This window comes from Carcharhinus amblyrhynchos, chromosome 6 (assembly GCF_965287045.1).
Source record: "Carcharhinus amblyrhynchos chromosome 6, sCarAmb.v2.hapA, whole genome shotgun sequence".
NCBI classification, from domain to species: Eukaryota; Metazoa; Chordata; class Chondrichthyes; order Carcharhiniformes; family Carcharhinidae; genus Carcharhinus; species Carcharhinus amblyrhynchos.
The window spans coordinates 89,699,683-89,721,725 of NC_137329.1; the positions used below are offsets into that span (position 1 = coordinate 89,699,683).

The 22,043-nt window shown below is 38.5% G+C and overlaps 1 protein-coding gene across 1 annotated transcript in view; it reads left to right on the plus strand.

Moving 5' to 3' along the window:
• LOC145344091 (adiponectin receptor protein 2-like) overlaps positions 1-21,669 on the plus strand; it is a 79,004-nt gene extending 57,335 nt beyond the window's left edge. The window contains exons 4-8 of the mRNA XM_080190915.1: positions 5,033-5,204; positions 6,610-6,796; positions 12,343-12,530; positions 18,070-18,263; positions 18,776-21,669. Of these exons, the coding sequence (XP_080047041.1) occupies positions 5,033-5,204; positions 6,610-6,796; positions 12,343-12,530; positions 18,070-18,263; positions 18,776-18,904 (870 nt within the window). The 3' untranslated portion in view covers positions 18,905-21,669. The remainder of the gene's footprint in view (positions 1-5,032; positions 5,205-6,609; positions 6,797-12,342; positions 12,531-18,069; positions 18,264-18,775) is intronic.
• The last annotated feature ends 374 nt before the right edge of the window (positions 21,670-22,043 follow it).

Sequence of the window (22,043 nt, forward strand, 5' to 3'; positions counted from 1 at the left end):
CCACTTTTTAAAGAGGATTTGGGGACAGGCAATAAGTGCTAACCTAGCCAGTGATGCCCATATCCATGAAAGGAAAAAAAATTGAGGAAAGATTGAGCATGTTGGATCCATATATGTTTATGTTTAGAGGAATGAGAGGTGACCTTAAAGAAATATGTACAATTATAAGAGGAGTGGACAGGATTGATGATGATGATGCTCTTGTCAGGGATACACATTTAATATTAAGATGAGGAACTTCTTCTGTCACTGGGTCTTAAATCTTTGCAATTTTGTACCTCAGGGAGCTCCGAATGCTGAGGTATTGAATATATTTAAGATGAAGATAGACAGATTTCTGAAGTGAGGGGAGTTGAGGGTTCTGGGGAACAGGAAGGAAAGTGAAATTGAGACCAAGATCAGATCAGTTATGATCCCATTGAATGACTGAGTGGAACTAAAAGCCAAATAGCCTCCTGCTCAGATTTGTTATTACTCAGTGTTTACAACAGATCACATTAAATTGCATCACCAATTGAGTTTTCTGCATCTGCATTTCCATGAACAAGCTTCTCTTATGAATAGTCACAATGACTATTCAGTGTGATAATTAGAATCTGATTGCATACTTTAATATCCAATGATGTGGTAATCTGTGTAAACTGTTCCTATAATCCAATAGTTATCTCTGTTTAGAAATTAACTTGTATCCAGTTGTTTCTTTCCATTAAAAAAATGCAGCGTATTTAAAAGGTATATGATGAATAATTTTTATAGGCCAACAGTAAGTCAAGTGAAACATAAATTACTTGTCTTTAGGCTTGCAGCCAGTTTAGTGGTAGTGGTGTCAATTTCTGCCTTGTCCTGCAACACTCTGAAATTCACTCAACAGTTACAGAAAAATGAGTTTAGTTACATTTGATTTCTCTACACTTAAAATCACTGCTTCCAAAGTAAAATAGTTTGTTATTGGTTTAACGAGTCTTGTAGGAGTACATATTGCAATGAACGAGTTAATTTAAATTTCTGGAAAGTAATATGCCTAAAGTTAAAAGAACTACCAACTGAATTTGTTCCTCCACTTTTGTGTAAGCAGTCTTGTAACTAAGCCTTCATATGCTGATTTTCTGATTTAAGTGCTGTGCTTATGTCTTTGAATGCTTGGCATGACCAATAGATAGATGCAACACTGTTACAGTTCTGGGAAAGAACTGAAGTCTGTTACAAGCCCAGGATTAAATACTTCATACCTCGCTCAAGGTTTATTACTTGTAGTATTCTCTTCCCAAATAACCTCATGGAAGTGAATAAAGGAAAGGAGTTTTTAAACTTAAATGAGGTGGACTTATTGATCAATTTTATTTGGAATTGCTCAACTATGTCATAATCATGTAACCAAGTACAAGTAGTGCTGACCAAAGATGTCCTTCTATTGGAGTAAAAATTAGGTGTGGAAGTTACTTTAATTTGGATTGCCATATTATAGGTACAATTCCTAGAAGATTGTGTAATTAGTAATACCATAATCTGTCCTGAAGAGAAATGAAGAGAATGCATAAGAATTTTTCTTCAGAGTAGTATTAATATTTAATTTATTCAAATGCCATTTATTTTAAAAGCAGTTTGAGGCTTGTATCTATCAATATATTTGAGAGAGGACTGACACAAAGCAGATGTTAGGAACCCACTATGTATTTCTTATTCAGTTGAAATGGAGGTTGCCATAGACCCAGCAAACCATAGGCTGCTCTCCCTTTTGTGTGGAAGAGCTGACTAGTGGTGATTTTAACCTGAGGAGCAACATGCCTCAGGTGAGAGGCAATGTTGGGAAGGTGGGACCTTCATGAATAACCTCAGTCTGTACAGGAATTGAACCTTGGCATTGCTCTGCATCACAAACCAGCTGAGCTAAACCGGTCCGTTTAATCAACTAGAACACTTGGGATAAGGTCAGAAGTAAATGGCCCTAAGCTGAGACCTTAAACTGCTTGTATAGTCTGCCGATTATATATGGCAGAAAATAACTCCAGTTTCTCATTCAGGAAGTAAAAAGTTGTATTTGTTCTGAGAAGTGCTAATTTACATTGGCAAAAGAGAACACAAATAACCTGAAATAGTCCTAGAGAAAGTAATATCCAAAAGTATGATGTGCTTTTAGTGAAATTGAAAACTAAAATATTTAATGTAAGCTGAACTTTACTGAGTACATAGGCAACAAATTATGAAGATGTGCTGAACAGTTCTACAAAGTAGTTAAGTTGATACTGAAAATGGTAATAAGCAGGCAATTACAAAAAAAACTTAGTCGATGAATGAGCAACAAGTTAGGAATTTACAGAACTTAATCCACATGTTCTTACTGTAAAATCATAAGAAATGGGAACAGAGGTAGGCCATTCAGCCCCTCAAGCCTACTCTGCCATTCAATAGATCACACTTGTCTTCCCCCTGCTTCTTAAAGTGGCTAGACCTTTAAATGTACCTGCTTTATGACAGCTGGGAAAGAAGAGTAGGTGTGTTTTCCTTTTGACCGTTCACTGCACTTTTCTCAAGGCGATGGTTGGGCAAGAAAGGTGCAGCTGCATTTTACTGCAAGTAATAGAAATGGCATAGCAATGCAACTGCTACTCCATGGAAGTTACAGCTCATCTATCTTAATGTAGGCATTGTTCGTCTCAGCACTGAACTTTCAAGAGTCACTCTGCTTACTCACTTTTAATAATAACTTTTAATAACTTTCCCACCCAATTTGCATATTCCTTGATACCCTGAATGATTAAGAATATATCTATCTCACCCTTAGTTTACTCTTCAATGGAGCATAAATGATTGATCCCTTATCCTGAGATTGTGCCCCTGTGTTCTAAATTTCCCAGCTGTGGTAAACAAACTGTCTTTCCTATCAAATCCCTTCAGAATCTTGTATGTTTCAATAAAATCAACTCTCATCTCTTTAATCCCTAGAGAGTATTGTCCCAATTTACTCAAAATCTCGTCATAGGAACTAATCTAGTGAACCTTTGCTACCACCACCTTTAACCTACATGCAGTACTCCTGGTATGGTCTCACCAAAGTCCTAAATACAACTTTATCTAGTGGAATTTAATTTTAGATTCCTGAGATTAAACTCTGCTGACACTAATGTCCATGATCTTATGGCTTTTCACAGTCCCCTGCCTTTAGCAGCTTGAGATTGGTTTACTCCTACATTTCAAAATGCTCACTAATTTTAGCAAATTTTGATTGAGATTAGTCAAAACTGATCGACTGACTAGTCTCTAAGTTCTGTTCATTCTCTCCTTTCTTAAGCAAGTTTGGTACATTGTCTCTCTCCAGTCAAAATAACATAATTTACATATTTAGAAAAGATTTTTCAATCCTCTTTATCTCCTGTCAACTGCCTAAGATGTATGCAGTCAGGGTCCTGTGACTTATCTACCCAGAGCTCAGTCAATTCCTTCTACTATCTCAAACCGTTGTCCTATATTCCAGTCAGGTACATCTACATTCTCTCACTGACTATCAGATAAAGTTCACTTTCTGTAATATATAGAAATAATAATGGCAGGAAACCAGAACTTCAGCATTGGGAAGAATCTGAACATTTTTATTCTTAATGTCTTCAGCTAGTATGTGCAAATACACATATTTCACCATTTAAGAATGAGCTCTCCAGTTTCTTCAAAGCAGCTACTGAGATGTTTGGCTATAACTATGTTTTGCATACATATACTGCACTTTTATTTTTGCACATTTATCTGATTTGTACAGAAAATGCTGTTTATTTAGTTGACAGTAATGTGATAGGCGTTTCTTCAATATGTAAGATTTTCTTTCTTATCAGTTACTGTATGTTTGCATGGTTTGTTTAAAATATACAGTAGAATTTTGGGTTGGCCACACTGCCGTGGAACACTCCAAGTAGTTGGACCATAACACAGTACCTGTCCTTCGTGGAGAAATTTTTCAGCAAACACACCTTTGACCACATGGCGATTTAGCAGTGGTCAACACGTAACTTCCTGGAGACCCTGAGAGAAAAAGAGATGGTGGATCCTGTCAGATGGTTCCCTGAGCAGACTGTCAGTGTCATCTGGCAGAATGCCTCATCGTCGCAACTTACAAACAAGCATCAAGATCTGGCTTGGCTGGTGGTGAGAAGGGCACTCCCCGTCAGATCCTTTATGCACGCTCGAAGTCTCAACATCACCACACGCTGCCCTCGAAGCGGCTGCGGGGCTGATGAGATGGCCGCACACCTCCTTGTGGAATATGCCTTTGCAAAGAAGGTCTGAAGTGACTTGCTGATCTTCCAGTTGAAAGAACTGTCCTCGACTGAATGTTGCAGACTGACACATTCCAAGGTCCAGGACTACGTGCTGAGGGACGCGCTGAAGATTGGGGCAGCCGCTGCAAAGGCACAATGGGGAAAGGCCATGCTATAAAGCCTTTTAATGGAGGCAGACCGAGGGCCTGGGAACTGCAGAATACCCTTGGCCTGCGTAACTGTGTACCAATCTGAGAAATAATGGCACACAATAAAATTTGAGGCATGTATGTAGTTTTTAAGTTTTGAAATGTAATGACTGTAATTTTGTTAATGACTGTAAATATGTTTTTTTCTGCACTGTTTGCAATTTTTAGACATGTATGTCTGCAATGGTTTAATTGAGATGTTTTTATGAATGAAATATATTTTTGAAATAAAAATAGAATTTTCACCTTTTGAAAGTTCATTGACTCTAGTGATTCAGTTAAAACTTTTAATACTGATTTTTAGATTGAACGAACAATTGATGAGAAAGCATTGCTTTTTGATGGAGGTAATATTCAAATTTACCACCTGGATAGCAGCCTAGTGAAGGGAATACCTATCTGATTTTCATACCTGTTGATTTTATTGGAGCTAAAATCTCAAATTCCACAACAGGTGGACTACCTGCTCTACCAGTTCAGTTAAAAATTACACTGTCAATCTCCAATTTAGAACTGGGGGGAATTAGGTGGGAAATGTACTATTGGCATTGTTCAATATAACTATTCCTGTTGCAGGTATGGGAGGGTCGATGGCGTGTCATCCCCCATGATGTGCTTCCTGATTGGCTGAAGGACAATGACTACCTCCTGCATGGCCACAGGCCACCAATGCCATCTTTTCGTGCCTGTTTAAGAAGTATATTTAGGATCCATACGGAAACCTTGAACATTTGGACACATCTCATAGGTACAGTATACAGCAAAGCAGATGGCTCAGCACTAACCACTGATGCATAATATAATGAATGTTTTTTGTCATAGTTTGTTGAATTTTGTCTGTTTTGGGGTTAATGACTTATTCTTATACAGGAGGCATTTCAGATTTTATAGAGGAATGTTGGATGCTGCCTTCCCCATAGTGAGCCACTCAACTGGTACGAGTGCAACAACATGAGGAAGTGCCTCTATAGAGATGGATATTCTTTCTAGACTTGAAAGCCACTCTAGAGGAAACTGAGGGGGAATTTTTAGTTCTGTGCAATGCACTGGAGGAGAAGATTCAATTCAAAGATATATATTCTGCAGTGAATGAATTTACACAAATCAATGATAGGACACAGATTGAAATAATGTTATCCATTCCAGTTATTCCCATGACATCCATACAAGCATTTGTCAGTGTGTCCAATGTTATCACTGAATTGCCTGCTAGGAGAGAACCAGCAATGTCCTGGGAACTATTTTATCTTTCTTGCTGTTCCCACTATCACCTCCAATCTGAACAGGGTGTAGAAGGAGATCAAGTTATTTTTAATTTTCAATGAACTAGATGAACCCTTTGAAGCTCATTCATTAATTGAACTGTGAGCTAATAATACAATTAACTGAAACTTGATTGAACAAGAGAGGAAAAATGAAAGACTTCGCTCACAAGACTATACCCTGATACTGTTTTGAGGTAATTGATTCTATGAACCATTTCACTTTCCAGTGCTTTTGCCTTAGTGAATTTAGGTATGTCATCAGGCTTGAGGTCAAACTCACTGTTGTGCACAGTTGGAGGGGAAAATTGAGAAGTGGGGTAACAAAGCAAATCAGCTCCCATTACCACCACTCACCAGATGTTGATACAGATCAATTTTCAGTTGGACAGAAGCTATATATTTAGGATTCCACCCCCCCACAAGAGAGTGATGGCAATCTTGAGCTTACTGCTTGAAAGGGTGTTAGAGGTAGGAGCTCTCATAACATTTAGATGTGCACTTGAATCACCACAGCATACAAAGCTACAGACCAAATGCTGAAAAATAGGGTTAGAATGGATTGGTGCTTGATGGCCAGAACAGACATGATGAGCTGAAGGCCCTCTTTCTGTGCTGTAAAATTCTGACTATAATTTGAGATATTCTAGTTACCCCATTTATTTTTCTGGTATGCTTATAAAAAATCCATGACACTTGTCTCTTATTTTCAGTAACCAAGTTGTTAGCTCCAATAAAACATTAGATTTGATTCCAAAACAAGTGTTAACTGTACCAATCAACTAAATTTTGTTATGAAGTGTTCATTGATGCATGATGCCACTCACTGTTTATTTCTGAGTGTTTTTGATTCAATTCATTTGTTACACAAATCGATCTTTTCTTTCTCAGGTTGTCTTTTCTTCCTGGGTCTTGGCATTTTCTACATGTTTAGGCCGAACATATCCTTTGTGGCTCCAGTGCAGGAGAAAGTAGTATTTGGGGCGTTCTTCCTGGGAGCTATACTCTGCCTGTGTTTTTCTTGGTTGTTTCATACATTCTACTGCCATTCAGAAAATGTTTCACGTGTATTTTCCAAGTAAGTAACCATTTGCAAGCCAATAAACCAATAACCTGGGATTCATAATTTGAAGTTGCATTTTTAAACTGTACAATTGAGGGATGTTTATTCTGATTAATTTAAACAGGTAAGGATCATTTTTTTGTAAACGTATCTTGAATTGAAAGTGGCACGTTTGGCTATGATTGATGGAACAAAAGTTGCACACTGAGCTGTAGTTTTCCCTTATTTCTTCCCCTGTACCACACCAAAACAAAAATGTTTGGGGAATGAAGACTTTGTCATCTTACAGTTTGCATTTAATCAAACCTAGCATTAGAAACTAAATGTTCATGAACAATGCCCTCTGAGTTATAACTCTTGGTAATCAACTACAGGATCTTTCAATGTACAAAGAAGAATGTACAGCATAGGAATAGACCCTTTGGCCCCCTAAGACCATGCCAGTCATGATGCCCTAATGAAACTTTAAAAAAAACCATACTCAGTCCTTATCCCTCTATTCCCTCCCTATTCATGAACCCATCCAGATATCGCTTAAATATTGCTAATGTGCTTGCTTCCACCACCACCTCTGACAAGGTGAAAGAGGGAAAACTTTTCTTGCAGGCACCCACCACTCTCCACAAAAATCTTTCCCCCTCTCGCCTTGAACCTCTGCCCCTTGTAATTGACACGTACACCTTTGGAAAAAACCTCGTTACTATCCATCCTGTCTATGCTGGTCATAATTTTGTGGACCTCTATCAGGTCTCCCCTCAGCCTCTGTCTTAAAAACAATCATAATTTGGTTAACCTTTTCTCATAGCCAATACCCTCGAGACCAGCTCTTCAATCTTAACTCTGAACAATTAATGTACTGACTTTTAAATGTTGCACGCAGCACAAACACCCCTTATTGGGTGTGCTTGCGTAATGAGTGGTAACTAAACTTTTACGAACTTAATCCTTTTTCTGAAGTTTGCTACTGCTTCAGCTGCTCTGCTTAATTTGTGTTAAAATAATGAGTTGACCTGTAGACCATGCTCAATATCAGAAAAGGTTTTTGTCAGTGTTTGCTATTCTGTGGCCTATTCTGCAGAAACCTGTAAACACTTGGCTTTACTGACTAGAAGCCGCAACCTTGACCATTGTCTTGCCAAGTACTATTATTTCCTGTATTAATGCATCAGTAAGACAAGCTTCACTAAAGTTTGTCCTTTTTTTTTAATGTTGAAGTTAGGTGAGGTAGGAGTTAATATGTAGTGCTGCAACCTGTGTAATTTTTTGTTTTCATTGATGGAAAACGAGCTGACTATCTTGACTCGTTTGTCATAAAATGTGAATGGTCATTTAGTAAGCCATCAGAATTTGTTTTAACTTTAGTGCCTACTATTTTTGACAGTGTTTTACAGTAACTACTTTTACCCAGAATGAGCATCATCTAGATGATAATCTAAAGCCAGTTCCTTCTGTAGCTACCAGCAGTCAAAACTGACTTAATCTAACAACTGCAGAATATTGATGAAAATAGCTGCATCAATGGTAGTTGAGCAATGGTAGGATTAAAACAATTGAACTGTCCCTACACCTTCTATAACAGCTTGCTGTTTTTAATCAAATTTTGACAGTGGGGTGATTGATGCTTTTGGTATGTGCTGACTTGCAGTTTGAAAGCTTCATAAGCAATTGCTCCTCCTTAAAAATATGGTGAATTGTAGATAGAAATTTTGACAGCCGTATTGGGGAAAAAAACTGAATTGATTCCTTCTAATTTCAATTTTTGGCTAGCTAAATGCTGTTGATTTTTATTTTTCTCCTTTTGTATCAATTTAATCCTGGCGCCATAGTCCATTGAGTAGCTGAGGCAGGTATGATTGTATTTTGTTAGACGTAGATGTTTAACTAATGCTCTCTATGGGGAGAAAAACAAGTGTATTAGTTTTGGACCACTGAGCAAAAAGCTGGAACAATCTCAAGCCAAATTGCTGCCTCCTCTGCTATAAATTCCTACGGTTTCATTGCAATTTTTATGCATAGTGAACTAAGTGAAGTCTGTTGGTAACTTTAAAGTACTTCTGTCTTCTATATATCCAGTTTACATGCTTTGATCTTTCATACATGCATGACACAAATAAATAGTTTTTGTCTAGTATCTCTCTTAGTTTCTCATTCATTTTGGAGGACAGTCAAGAGAATGAATTTTCTGTTACATATTGAATTGAATAGGATTGTAAACTAACTTCCATTCTTGCTTTTTAACTAATGGACAACTCAGTTTGGGATGGTGAAGATGACTGAGGGCAGCACCCTGGTTTTAGTACTGCTGCCTTCCAGCGCCAGGGACCCAGGTTCAATTCCGGCCTTGGGTCACTGTCTGTGTGGAGTTCTTACATTCTCTCTGTTTGAAGATAGGAATGGTATTAGGCCATTCAGCCCCTTGAACCTGCTCCACAATTCATTTAGATTGTGGCTGTACTATGCCGTAATCCCATTTACCCAATTTAGCTCCACATTCCTTGATACCCTCATCTAATAAGAATCTAGGACATTTCAATTGTATCCCTGTACCAGCTGCCTTTTGGGGCAAAGAATTAGAGATTACCACAATTCTTTGTGCATGAAAGAACCTGATTTACCTCCAGATCCACAAACCTCTCTGATCTTTGTCCTGGCTTCTTGCACATCCCTGATTCGAATGACCCCACTATTGGCCATGCCTTCATTTGGCCTGGAGCTCCCTCTGTGAACCTCAATGCCTCTCTAGCTCCCTCCCTCCCTCTCACCCCACCCCACCCCACATAATCGCCTTGGTGATTATTTTCCAAACCTCGCTGGATTCCGGGGAAGTGCCGGAAGATTGGAAAACGGCTAATGTTACGCCGTTGTTTAAGAAGGGTATCAGGCAAAAGGCAGGGAATTATAGGCCGGTTAGTTTAACGTCTGTTGTGGGTAAGATGCTTGAATCCGTAATCAAGGAGAAAGTAGCGAGGTATCTTGAGGAGAATTGTTTGATAGAGCAGACGCAGCACGGTTTCGTTAAGGGGAAGTCGTGTCTGACGAATTTATTGGAATTCTATGAGGATGTGTCTAGTGCGGTGGATAGAGGAGAACCAGTGGATGTGGTCCTTCTTGATTTTCAGAAGGCGTTTGATAAGGTGCCGCACAAGAGGTTGTTACAGAAGATTAGGGGGCATGGAGTTGGGGGTAGGGTGTTAGCGTGGATAGGGGATTGGCTGTCAAATAGGAGGCAGAGAGTAGGGGTCAATGGGTGCTATTCGGATTGGCGGTTGGTGACTAGTGGAGTGCCCCAGGGATCGGTGCTGGGGCCTTAGCTATTTACCATTTATACAGATGATCTGGAGGAGGGAGCCAAGTGTAAGGTGTCGAAATTTGCTGATGACACCAAGATTGGTGGAACGGCAAATTGTGCGGAGGGCGTGGAAAGTCTGCAGAGGGATCTAGATAGGCTGGGCGAATGGGCCAGGAACTGGCAAATGGAATTTAATGTTGGCAAGTGTGCAGTTGTCCACTTTGCTAGGAATATTGGTAGGAAGGACTACTACTTACATGGGGAAAAACTGCAGCATGCTACGGTGCAGAGGGACCTCGGGGTCCTTGTGCATGAGACGCAAAAACCCAGCCTACAGGTGCAGCAAGTGGTCAGGAAGGCGAATGGGATGCTGGCCTTCATAGCGAGGGGGATTGAATATAAAAGTAGGGAGGTCTTGCTGCAACTGTACAGGGCACTGGTGAGGCTGCAGCTGGAGTACTGTGTGCAGTTTTGGTTGCTGCACTTGCGCAAGGATATTTTGGCCTTGGAGGGAGTGCAGAGGAGGTTCACTAGGCTGATACCGGAGCTGAGGGGGTTGAGCTATGAGGAGAGGCTGAATAAACTAGGCTTGTACTCGTTAGAGTTTAGAAGGATGTGGGCAGATCTCATTGAGACGTATAAGATGATGAATGGGATGGATCGGATAGAGGTGGAGAGGCTCTTCCCGCTCAGAAGGGACAGTAGGACTAGAGGGCACAGCCTCAAGATAAGGGGGGGGACAGTTTAGAACGGAGTTGAGGAGGAACTTCTTCACTCAAAGGGTGGTGAATCTCTGGAATTCTCTGCCCGTTGAAGTGGTGGAGGCTGCCTCGCTAAATATATTTAAGACGCGGGTAGATAGGTTTTTGATAGGCAAGGGGATTAAGGGTTATGGGGAGAAGGCGGGAAAGTGGAACTGAGCCACTTCAGATCAGCCATGATCTTATTGAATGGCGGGGCAGGCTCGAAGGGCTAGATGGCCTACTCCTGCTCCTATTTCTTATGTTCTTATGTATCTGTATGGGATTCCTCTGGCAACTCTGGTTTCCTCCCACGCTCCAAAGATGTGCAGGTTGTGTTGATTGGCCATGCTAAATTGACCATAGCGTCAGGGGCGATTAGCAGGATAAATATGTGGGGATATGGGAATGAGGCCTGGGTGGAATTGTAGTCAATGCAGACTTGAAGGGCTGAACAGCCTCTTCTGCACTGTAGGGATTCTATGACTTGCACGGTATGGGAATGAGGGATATGTAATATAATAACAGACCTCAGTGAAGAACCAGGGAACAAATTGTAAATCAGTTAGAAACAGTGGCTTCTATTACAAATAAATCTAGACAAATTCATTTTGGGTCCTATTTAACCTCACTGAATCTAGAAATACCTTGTGCAGTCTTTGTTTTCAATTGTTCTCAACTACAGAATTTTGGCAACCAGCAACAATTACTGGTTTAACTATCTGTTAAGTAGACTAACAGGGAAGCATGGCAGTAGCCGAGAACCTCCACGCAGGAAGAGGAAAGCTGGATGGGCAATATTCCCTGGGCTACTGTCTCCTCTTTGGTGGTTGATGACAAATGGTCTGCCACTCTGTACCTTGGATGCAAAAGTGTGTGGTAAACATTGAGGACATATGTAAGGCAAGGTAAAAGGAGATAACCTGTTCCCTCAAAAGAATATATTGAAAACTGGATCATTGTGAATTTCCTTTTCCATGTGAGCAATTATTAACTTTGGACATTTTTAAATTATTTTTCACTGACGATTAGATACTTGGAAAGTTTGTCAGCAACCCTTCTTATTTCAGATTGTTTGCTGCAAGTTGATAATGATATTCCATGCCTTTCAACATTTGTTTTCATTTGGAAAGATCATCATTTTTTGGTAATATAAAATTTTGTGCTGGGAGGGAAGAAAGAGTTTGGAATGAAAGAATGTGGGTGTCATTGCTCTTTTTGTGAAAAATGGTACACATCTTTTCCTACTTGCCTATGTTTCAATAGCTGGTACTGATCAGATGTGCTAACATTAGATGAGCAAGTTAAAATGTCAGTCAGAAATTTGATTTTCTTTCCTGCTGTGCAAATAGAATGATTAATATTAGAAATTAGATGATTTGGAAGTATTTGCTGCAAGATGCTATGGTTCAATCTGGATTTCTTTTTCTCTTGGGTTAACTTTTTTTGTTTGGTTTTCATTTACATGTAAGTTTATCATATGTGTGAGAGTTTTGTATTGCTACAATTAATCTAATTTCTTGTTTCCTCAGATTGGACTATTCTGGTATTGCACTTCTAATAATGGGCAGTTTTGTTCCATGGTTGTATTACTCCTTCTACTGTAACCCCCAGCCATGTTTCATTTACTTGCTTGTTGTCTGTGTACTTGGCATCGCAGCAATTATAGTTTCCCAGTGGGACTATTTTGCAACACCACAGTACAGAGGTGTACGAGCTGGTAAGTTGATCAGAATTTCAACTTATTATAATAGTTTGCTGATTACTAGAATCTTTTGTAATATTATCAATAGAAAACTCATGATAATGCAAGTTTTTTTGGTGGGCCTTTTGAAGCACGTGTTTAGTTTTGTTGCCTAGTTTCTTCAAGTATTTTAGATTGATCAAACATGCTCGTTAATGCATGTTGTAATCTTGAAATACATAAACAAGTTTAAATATCAAAGACCCTTAATTTTTAAACCACCACAGTTAGGTCATTCTGAGGGTATGGTAACTTGTTGATTATGTGCCTGGACTAATGATCCAGAGGTATAAGTTTAAATCCCACCATGGCTGAAGAATTTAAATTAATTAAATAAAATCGAGAATAGAACTTTAGTGTGTAATGGTGACAGTGGAACTTTATCTGGTTCACTAATGTCTTTCAGTAAAGGAATTCTGCTACCCTTGCCTGGCCTATAGGTGACTCCAAACCCATAGCATTGTGGGTGATTCTTAACTGCCTTCTGAACTGGCCTAGCATGCTACTAAGTGGTATTCAAGAAGGTGGTTAACAACCATCTTCTCTAGGACAATTAATGTTTGTGACATTAACATCTCATCTTGTACAGTAATCTGTGTTTTTGCATATTTTATACTGAAATAGAGGATGGAGATCATGTAAGCACTCGGCTGAACCTTGAACTTCTGTGACACATTTCACTGTGCAACATGCAGTTATGCTCAAGTTTTACAAATGTTAATACGTGTCACTATCACAAACAACTGCCTCACTCACAGTAAATAGCTGTAGTGTAAACTAAACTACTTTGCTGCCAGCTTCACAATATTACTTCAATAAATGCTGTTTAGCTGGTTGCCTTGAGATAGCAGTGCTTCTCTTAGTAAGCATGACCAGCTGTCACTGGCACTTCGTTTTCCTCTCTGGCTGCTTAGACCACCCCACAGGGAAGGAGTAAAATTCTCACATTTCAGATTTACACTTTCCCCATCCATCTGGAAAGATTTAGAAACTAGAAATGAAGCATTTGGGGGGGAAAAAAGTTGTATACTTGCACATAGAATAAAAAAGAATCTTGATGGTTTCTGTCAACCTTGTTCCATACTATGCTTTATCGTTTCTCATTGCAATGTAACAATGATTTTTGGATTCCCAATGAAGTACCATGTCCCATCATGTCTTCCCTTGTGAAAATGGACTGCTCTGAAGAAGACAAATGACTATTCACAGAAAGTAATCCTTTCTGGTGAAATAGAGTTGATCCTGATTTCAGTTGTGCTTTTCAGAGTAATACAAAATATTTGCACCCATACTCCAGCATTCCAAACGATCTGTACCCTCTGTGACATCCTGCTGCAGTTTTCTATGCACTGGCAATGAAAAAAGCTGCCATGTTTCCTTCTGGTAAGAGCCCCAAACACTCCTCTTAGGCAAAGTAAGTTGGTTGTATATCTTCCTACTTAAACAGTGTTTACTGTACACTGTGCCCTCCGCACTGGGGAGACCAAACACATTAAATGACCGCTTTCCAGAATGCATGGATCTGCCTGCAAGCATTGGTCTCAGCCTCCAGTTAGTTGTTATTCTCTTTGTCAATCTCTTTGTACTTGGTCTCCTATACTATTCCAGTGATATTCTGCATATGCTCATGGCACAACATCTCTACTTTTTAAGTTAGGCATTTTAAGCCTTCCAGAATCGATGGAGTTCAACAATTTCAGATCATAACTTCTGTCCCCAATCTTTTGGGTGATACCTGTTGGTGACGATTAGGAAGTAGAATCATCAACAGCTGCCTTCCACAAGATTGGGAGCAAAGGTTATAAATTATAATTGTTGAACATTGAGTCCACAAGGCTTAAAGTACCTATCTGAAAAGCTTATGTTCATGATGATTCTGCTATTCCCATTAATCATCTTTATATTTTTTATTTACCATTGCGCCATCATCCTTTTTGTCATTGAATCTCACCTGCCTCCCTCTATCAGAGACAGTCCCTGTTATTCTCCATCTGCCCTTCACCACTTTTTGTGTACTTGCATAACATCTGTCACATTTTTAACTTGTTATTAAAAGTTCATTGATTTGAAATATTATTGCTGTTTGCCTCTACGTGAATGCTGCCAGAACGGCTGAATATTTCTGGCATTTTCTGTTTTTATTTCAGATTTGTGGCATCTAGCTTTTGTAACTAGGGTGTTAAGTATCAATTTGGTAGTCGCCACAGTGACATTGCCATGAACCTGATATATTATTATGTTGGGGCGTGAAGCTAAACCTCCCTATCATGATGTTTGGATACTATCCTCATCCTATATTGAGTTCTTAACATTTGTAGTAGAAGAGAAATTCTTTTCATACCCTAACCTGACTCTTAACAAAGTGTCAGTTTTCAAATGAGTTAACTTGGACACTGCCCAGTGAAGATTCCCTTTATCTTACAGAGTCACGATAGACAGAAGGTGGTTTTTAATATGTTGAGACTACTAATATTGTGGTGCTGAGCCTACTTACATTGCAGGATGGATTCTCACTGCAGGACCTATTGCATGTTTTATAACATTTATTTTGTAACTTTTATAGTCATTTGATAGTTGTGGAAGATTCTGTGCCATCATAGTGCAAACCTCATTGCAAGCCTGTTTTGAGTAGGATAAAATATGATGCAAACCCAATGAAGCTTATTTTCATTTGGCACCAGATATGCCGCTATCTGTGGAAGACAAACTAAATCCTTTGAGGAATCTCCATTCCTAGCATATCTAGGCCATTTGTAATTCACAAACATTTGATCAATTAGACATCCCTCTTATAAGCTATAATCCAATTCTAGTTATTAGACCAGATAATGAAGTTATATATTTTATAATGGAATTAAATCAAATACCTTAAAAGTTGAGTTTGATCAGATTATCTCTAATATCTAGAGATACCAGTGGTAGAATTCACTTCAAATTGTAACCCAATACAAACTTCCATTTATAGGAACAGGAGCAGCCAATTCACCACTTCAAACCTGTTCCAACATTCACTGAGACTGTGGCTGATCTGTATCTTAACTCCTTCCATTGACTTGACTCCATATCCTTTAGGACCCTTGGCTGGAAAACATATCCATTGATCTCTCTTTAATATAGTTGAACTAGGATATACAAATTCTTGCAGGAGAATTTTCCATGTTTTGACTACCTGAAGTCTGCAGGTGGTCAGGAAGGCAAATGGGATGCTGGCCTTCATAGCGAGGGGGATTGAATATAAAAGCAGGGAGGTCTTGCTGCAACTGTACAGGGCACTGGTGAGGCCGCAGCTGGAGTACTGTGTGCAGTTTTGGTCGCCGCACTTGCGCAAGGAGGGAGTGCGGAGGAGGTTCACTAGGCTGATACCGGAATTGAGGGGATTGAGCTATGAGGAGAGGCTGAATAGACTGGGCTTGTACTCGTCAGAGTTTAGAAGGATGAGGGGGGATCTTATTGAGACGTATAAGATGATGAAAGGGATGGATAGGGTAGAGGTGGAGAGGTTCTTCCCGCTCAGAAAGGACAGCAGGACTAGAGGGCACAGCCTCAAGATAAGGTGGGGGGGAGGGGGGGGCAGTTTAGGTCAGAGTTGAGGAGGAACTTCTTCACTCAAAGGGTGGTGAATCTCTGGAATTCTTTGCCTGTTGAAGTGGTGGAGGCTACCTCGCTAAATATATTTAAGACGCGGGTAGATAGGTTTTTGGTAGGCAAGGGGTTTAAGGGTTATGGGGAGAAAGCGGGAAGGTGGAACTGAGCCGCTTCAGATCAGCCATGATCTTGTTGAATGGCGGGGCAGGCTCGAAGGGGTAGATGGCCTACTCCTGCTCCTATTTCTTACGTTCTTATATCTCTCTTGAATGGCTTGACTCTGATTTTAAGGTTATATCTTTTTCCTAGTCTCCCTACTCTTTCTTTACCCTATGAAATCCTTTCAAAATCCGAAGCACCTCAATCAACTCAACACATAACCACCCATAATCCAGGGAATACAAGCCAATTGATGTAATCTGTCCTCATTTAACTCTTGAAGCCCTGGTAGCATTTTGGTGAATCTTTGTTGCCTTTCTTTCAAGGCTATTTTCTTTCTAAGGTGTGGTTCCCAGAACTATGTAGTGTATTTTCGGTGTTTCTAACCAAAACTTTGCATAGCTATAGCAAAACACCTTCCCATCTATATTTTACTCCTCTACTTATTAAGGCTATTCATTAGCTATTTTAACTTTTTATGGCTGATTACTACATTTTGGAGATCTGTATACAGGATCCTGGATCTTCAATGTTCTGAGCTTTACTCTGTTTAAATAATATATTTCTCTCACTCTCTCTCACACACACATACACGTTTTGATCCAAAATGGATGACCTCATTTACTAGGAATGAAATTCATCTGCCACAATTTCGCCCACTCAATCTATCCTGCCTAAACTACTTAATACATTACTAATCTTTTTCAGTTATTGGCAAACTTAGATATTTGGCTGTCTATTACGCTTTAAATCATTAATTAAATGAAGTGATTAGTTGTAGCCCCATGTTGGACATTAATAAACACTTCCTTCCAACTCAAGCACATACCTATCATCCCTCATTTTTCTATTCTACCACCAAACATCGAAATAGATCAATAAAAAACTATTACTGGGGATATTGTCAAAGCAATAGGGTTGAGTTCAACACAAACACAGAATATGCTGGAAAATCTCAGCAGGCCCGACTCTGGGGAGAAGAAAGCTAATGTTTCAAGTCTGAATTACACTCTGTCAGAGTTGTCAAACTTGCTGAGATTTTCTTTTTTTTTTGTTTCAGGTTCCAGCACCTGCAGTAATTTGCCTTTATCTTAGGGTTGAGTTCAAATCGATTTCACTGCTTCATTTTCAAAATGATTTCTCAAATCAAAATGAAATCAACATATTTTAGTTCTTGTTTCTATTGTTGCACGCCTATATTGTGCGCCATCATGACATATTTCTAAGGCTATAACTCTCATTTGCTTCAATGTGATTAATGTAATTTTTTTTTGAAAAGTGCTCTTGTTTGGAAGGGAAGAGATTCGTTTGAAGATCATGTATTTAGAACACTTTGTGGTTGAGGCAGCTGGTTAGTACTCTGGTTTGAGAAGAAGAGATTCTTTTGAAGATAAATTATTTAATGCACTTTATGGGTGAGACAGCTGGATAGGCCAGTAGGAACAAACAAGTTATAAATGTGGAATGGTGGCTGTAATAACATATTGGAACTTGCCCTCTGGGAAACACAACTATTCATCCAAAACTGGGATTGATCTCTGGTTTCTTACTTCAAAATTATCACTGTTGTATCCCCAGAATACATTCTATGTTTTCATGTTGACAAATAAAATACTTGATTCAAGTTACCTACTGGACTAGTTTACCGGCACGTGATATTGATAGTACTTGATTAAGTAATAGGAAGTGAGCGGCTTGCAGTTAAGCTGTTCTAATTTGATATTTTTATATTTAAACACTGACTCCTTGTCTGTCTTCTGTTTACCTCTAGGAGTATTTGTAGGATTGGGGTTGAGTGGAGTTGTGCCTACCCTGCACTTTATGATATCTGAAGGATTTTTCAGGGCTGCTACAATTGGTCAGATTGGCTGGTTATTCCTGATGGCAGCATTGTATATCACAGGAGCTGCCTTATATGCTGCCCGTATTCCTGAACGTTTCTTTCCTGGAAAGTGTGATATTTGGGTGAGTAATTTGTGATTGCACTTTGCCTCATGCTCAATTTCTGATTTTATAAATTCTTGTAATACTGGAGAACTTGCTGCTAAAATATAGTGGGCAGGCATGTAGAGCAAGAAAACTGTAAAATTATAGAAAACATTTTAAAACTTTTCAACAATAAAATCTTGAGTCCCACACCATCTTCTTGTTTCTGACATTTTTAAATAACATCTCTTCCTTACACAGAGCTCCAGGTCATTCTGTATTAATCGCAATTTATGATCTCACTAAAGAGGCAAAATAGGTGTTTTTCACCTTGATTCAATTTTGATAAATATAGCAGTAACCACAGATATCTTAATTTGTATAACGTGAGGTTTACATAAAAATTCTGATACTCTACCTATTAAGATGCTCAGAAACTAACTTTTAGTAGAAAAGCTACCAATTTAAAATTGGTGTGCAGGTTAGTCGAACATTGATACTTTGTTTATGTTGTTGGATCTTAACTTTTGATTCTGCTTTTGTTTCCACAGTTCCATTCTCATCAGTTATTCCATGTTCTAGTTGTGGCTGGTGCATTTGTCCACTTTCATGGAGTCTCAAACCTTCAGGAGTTTCGTCATGGTGTTGGTGGCGGATGCACAGATAATGATTTGCTATGAAACTGATCTCAGATTAGATTGAAACTTTGATCAATGGAATTGGAGATAGAATAATTGAAAGACCTGTTCTGATAATTCATACCACAGTTGTAATTTGGGTCAATCAATCCAAAATTGTGTGTTTCGCTACTAGTGATCGATTTTCTCACTTGTTTTGGATGATGCTGTAATGTCCAACTATGCCTAAAAACTAATGGTAATCAGATGAACAGGAACCAACTGGAAGGATGAATAACTAGATTGAGCTTCATCGGGAATACAGGACTACAGCTGCATCAGAATGATGTTTTTCCACGGTGATCATGGGTGGTCAAAGGAAGTAACACTGATAGTAAAGGACAAAGCCACTGTGCTTTAAGTCAGCACATGAAGGGTTACCCATGCAATCGTCCAACTAGTTGTAAAATCCCAATTAAAATATGTAAATTATAAATTATAAGCTAGTATGTAATTTACATAATTGCTGAATCTGAAGCAAAGTTCTACTTTTACTGAATACCGTATTTATTTCTATGAAAAGATATAACGTGGAAAAAGAATTTGAAGGAATTAATATTTCTGAGCAGGATCTGCTGCTTGTAACAAAAAGGTCCTTGTAAATAAGATTTCTAACTTTCAGTTAATTAGAAAATTTATATTATAAAAGACTTTTGTACAGAAAGCATTCGCAAGAGTACCACACACTGTTAACTTACATTGCACAAATTGGTAGACATCACTTCAGGTAGTAGAAAGATGCTAGTATAAGAAGCAATGCAAAAAAGCCTTCCATGTGATGGCTTGCCCACTAAGTGTGCTCTGAGGCCTGGTAATTTTATTTTCTATTCTGCCGTATGCTATGCTAATAGATAGCAGTGACCGGTGAAATCAACTTGAAGCAGGCGTGTGCAAATTTCTACTGATTGTGCACCCAGTTCAATCTGTAAGGAATTATGTGCCTGTATATGTATACATATGTTCTATTGACATATTCATGCATATATGAGCAATTTTATTTTTATTGTTGTGATGTTCTGTGCATGGGTTGGGGGTAGTAGGACTTGTCACTACATTTGTTGGTTACTTTGTAAATGGTTGGTGTAAAGTGATGTAACTGGACTGATGCAGTTTGTTTTCAGGTTCAGTTAGAATTGGAAATCATCAGTTTTAAAGCATATTTTCAGTTTATTTTGTGGATATTCCAGCAAATCTAAATTACAGAAATGGGCAGGTATTTTTATGGTTTCCTTTATTATTAGAGGACTATGGTGTAAAATTGCTCCTTTTTCTGACCAGAGCAATAGTGAGGAATCTAAACACCAAGGTTTCCATTTGACTTACATGTTTTGAACAAATAAATCTACCCAATTTATTTCATTTAACTCATCACTACACTCCAATCACATTCAGATGCGACAGCTCCCATTATCTACACAGCTGTAATGATGAGTTACTTTTTATGATTAGACATTTTCAGTGGAAATGGCGGTGAAATTTTTTACACTGACAAACAACAGTCAAGTTACTCAGTATTAATTAGTGCTCACTTTGCCACTGCATTACCATGGATAATTTTATCTTTCTTTCCTTCCCCCTCTTCCTAAATTATTAAAAGCTGCTCTGGTATTTGGATTTGTTCAAGCTGATTGAAGTGCGTACCATGGAGGAGTAAAGATGAACTTAGTTTCTGTTTGAGCATGAAGTAATATTGACTGATGTATGAAGAAGCTTGCAATACTAACTAAAGTGATGCATTATGGGCAAAAGGGGAGAAACAGTATAGTAAATAACTGAAGTCTTAGCTTTGACAATATGAAGTACTCAACTTTGAGATATTCATATCCAATTCCCACCATTTAAAGGTATCAAGTTCATAAAACTAAAATGAGAGGTTATAGTGGTTTTTAAGAGAAATTTTTCTTGATAATTCTAACATTTAATATTGCTTGACCTTTGTTTCCTTCCATTCCATTCCACCTTAAAAAAAACACCAGTACATTATCCTGCCATGCAGCTAGAATAAGTGCTGGTGGAAGTATCAAACTTGGAATGTAGTTTTTAAATCTAGCCCTACAGGGAGAAAAGTTGTCAGGTTTTGCAAGAGCAGATACATTACATTTAACACTTGGATTCATATATCAACTACTGTTGGATATAATTCATTTGAAATGAGTTATTCAGAGATATCTTAAAAGATGGATAAAAATGTTCACATCTGCTCAAGTTTCACTCATGCATAGAAAAATGGCACCTTTGTCCCCTGTGAATTACCTGAGAAGGATTAGAATTTTACTATTTCAAATCTAGACTTTTGGTGTGTTGCAATGTTGGCATGCTGTTTCCACGATTGCGTCTGAATGATTGGAATTCTTTGGGATTCTAATTTTTTTTTTGTCAAACAGAAGCTACCTGAAAAAAATACACATGCACATGGACACATCCGGTCTGGAAATGAAGTACCTAAATTACCAAAATAAGAAATCTTCTAAAAATGCAATTTTACTATACTTGGTTTTCTTGTATTACTTACACAACACTTGCTGCTTAGCTTGGATAAGAATTCTCAAGAGTTTGCTCTGCCTTATTTGGATCAGTTTTTTTTTTGCTTGATGTGAGGGTGTTTTATAGTCAATAATATTTCATTTTCAAATAAAAAGAGGCCTTGTTTATTTTATTTTCCACTGCTTTACTTCGAATGTCTCTAGATTATATATTGGCTGAGGGTGCATAATTGGATTTTTACTTGATGTAACATTTAATTCATCTAATAAAAAAATATAATTTTTTTGTCTGGTTTTGTGGCATCAGTTTGATTTAGTAGCTACCAATATTAATATATGTGGTAATTATTGAACTTTATTATCCAAGCTGTTCTCTTTTTCCTCTCTCCTCCCAACAAATTCTAGAATATACAGCTGAGCTCCCGTTATAAATTAATTCCCTGATCTGTGTTGCAGACGAGGAGGAGGGAGTAGAACAAAAAAAGGAAGGGTGATATTTGTCTAAGTTAGTAAATCATTCAGTCCAAATAAGGTGCATCTTGAGTTGTAGAGGGAAGCCCTAATAAACATGCCTGAAGCTCCGATGATAGTTGTTCAATCTTTGGATATGGGAGGGAGGGTCACAGGACTTGGAGGATCGCTGGACACGTCTGTTCATA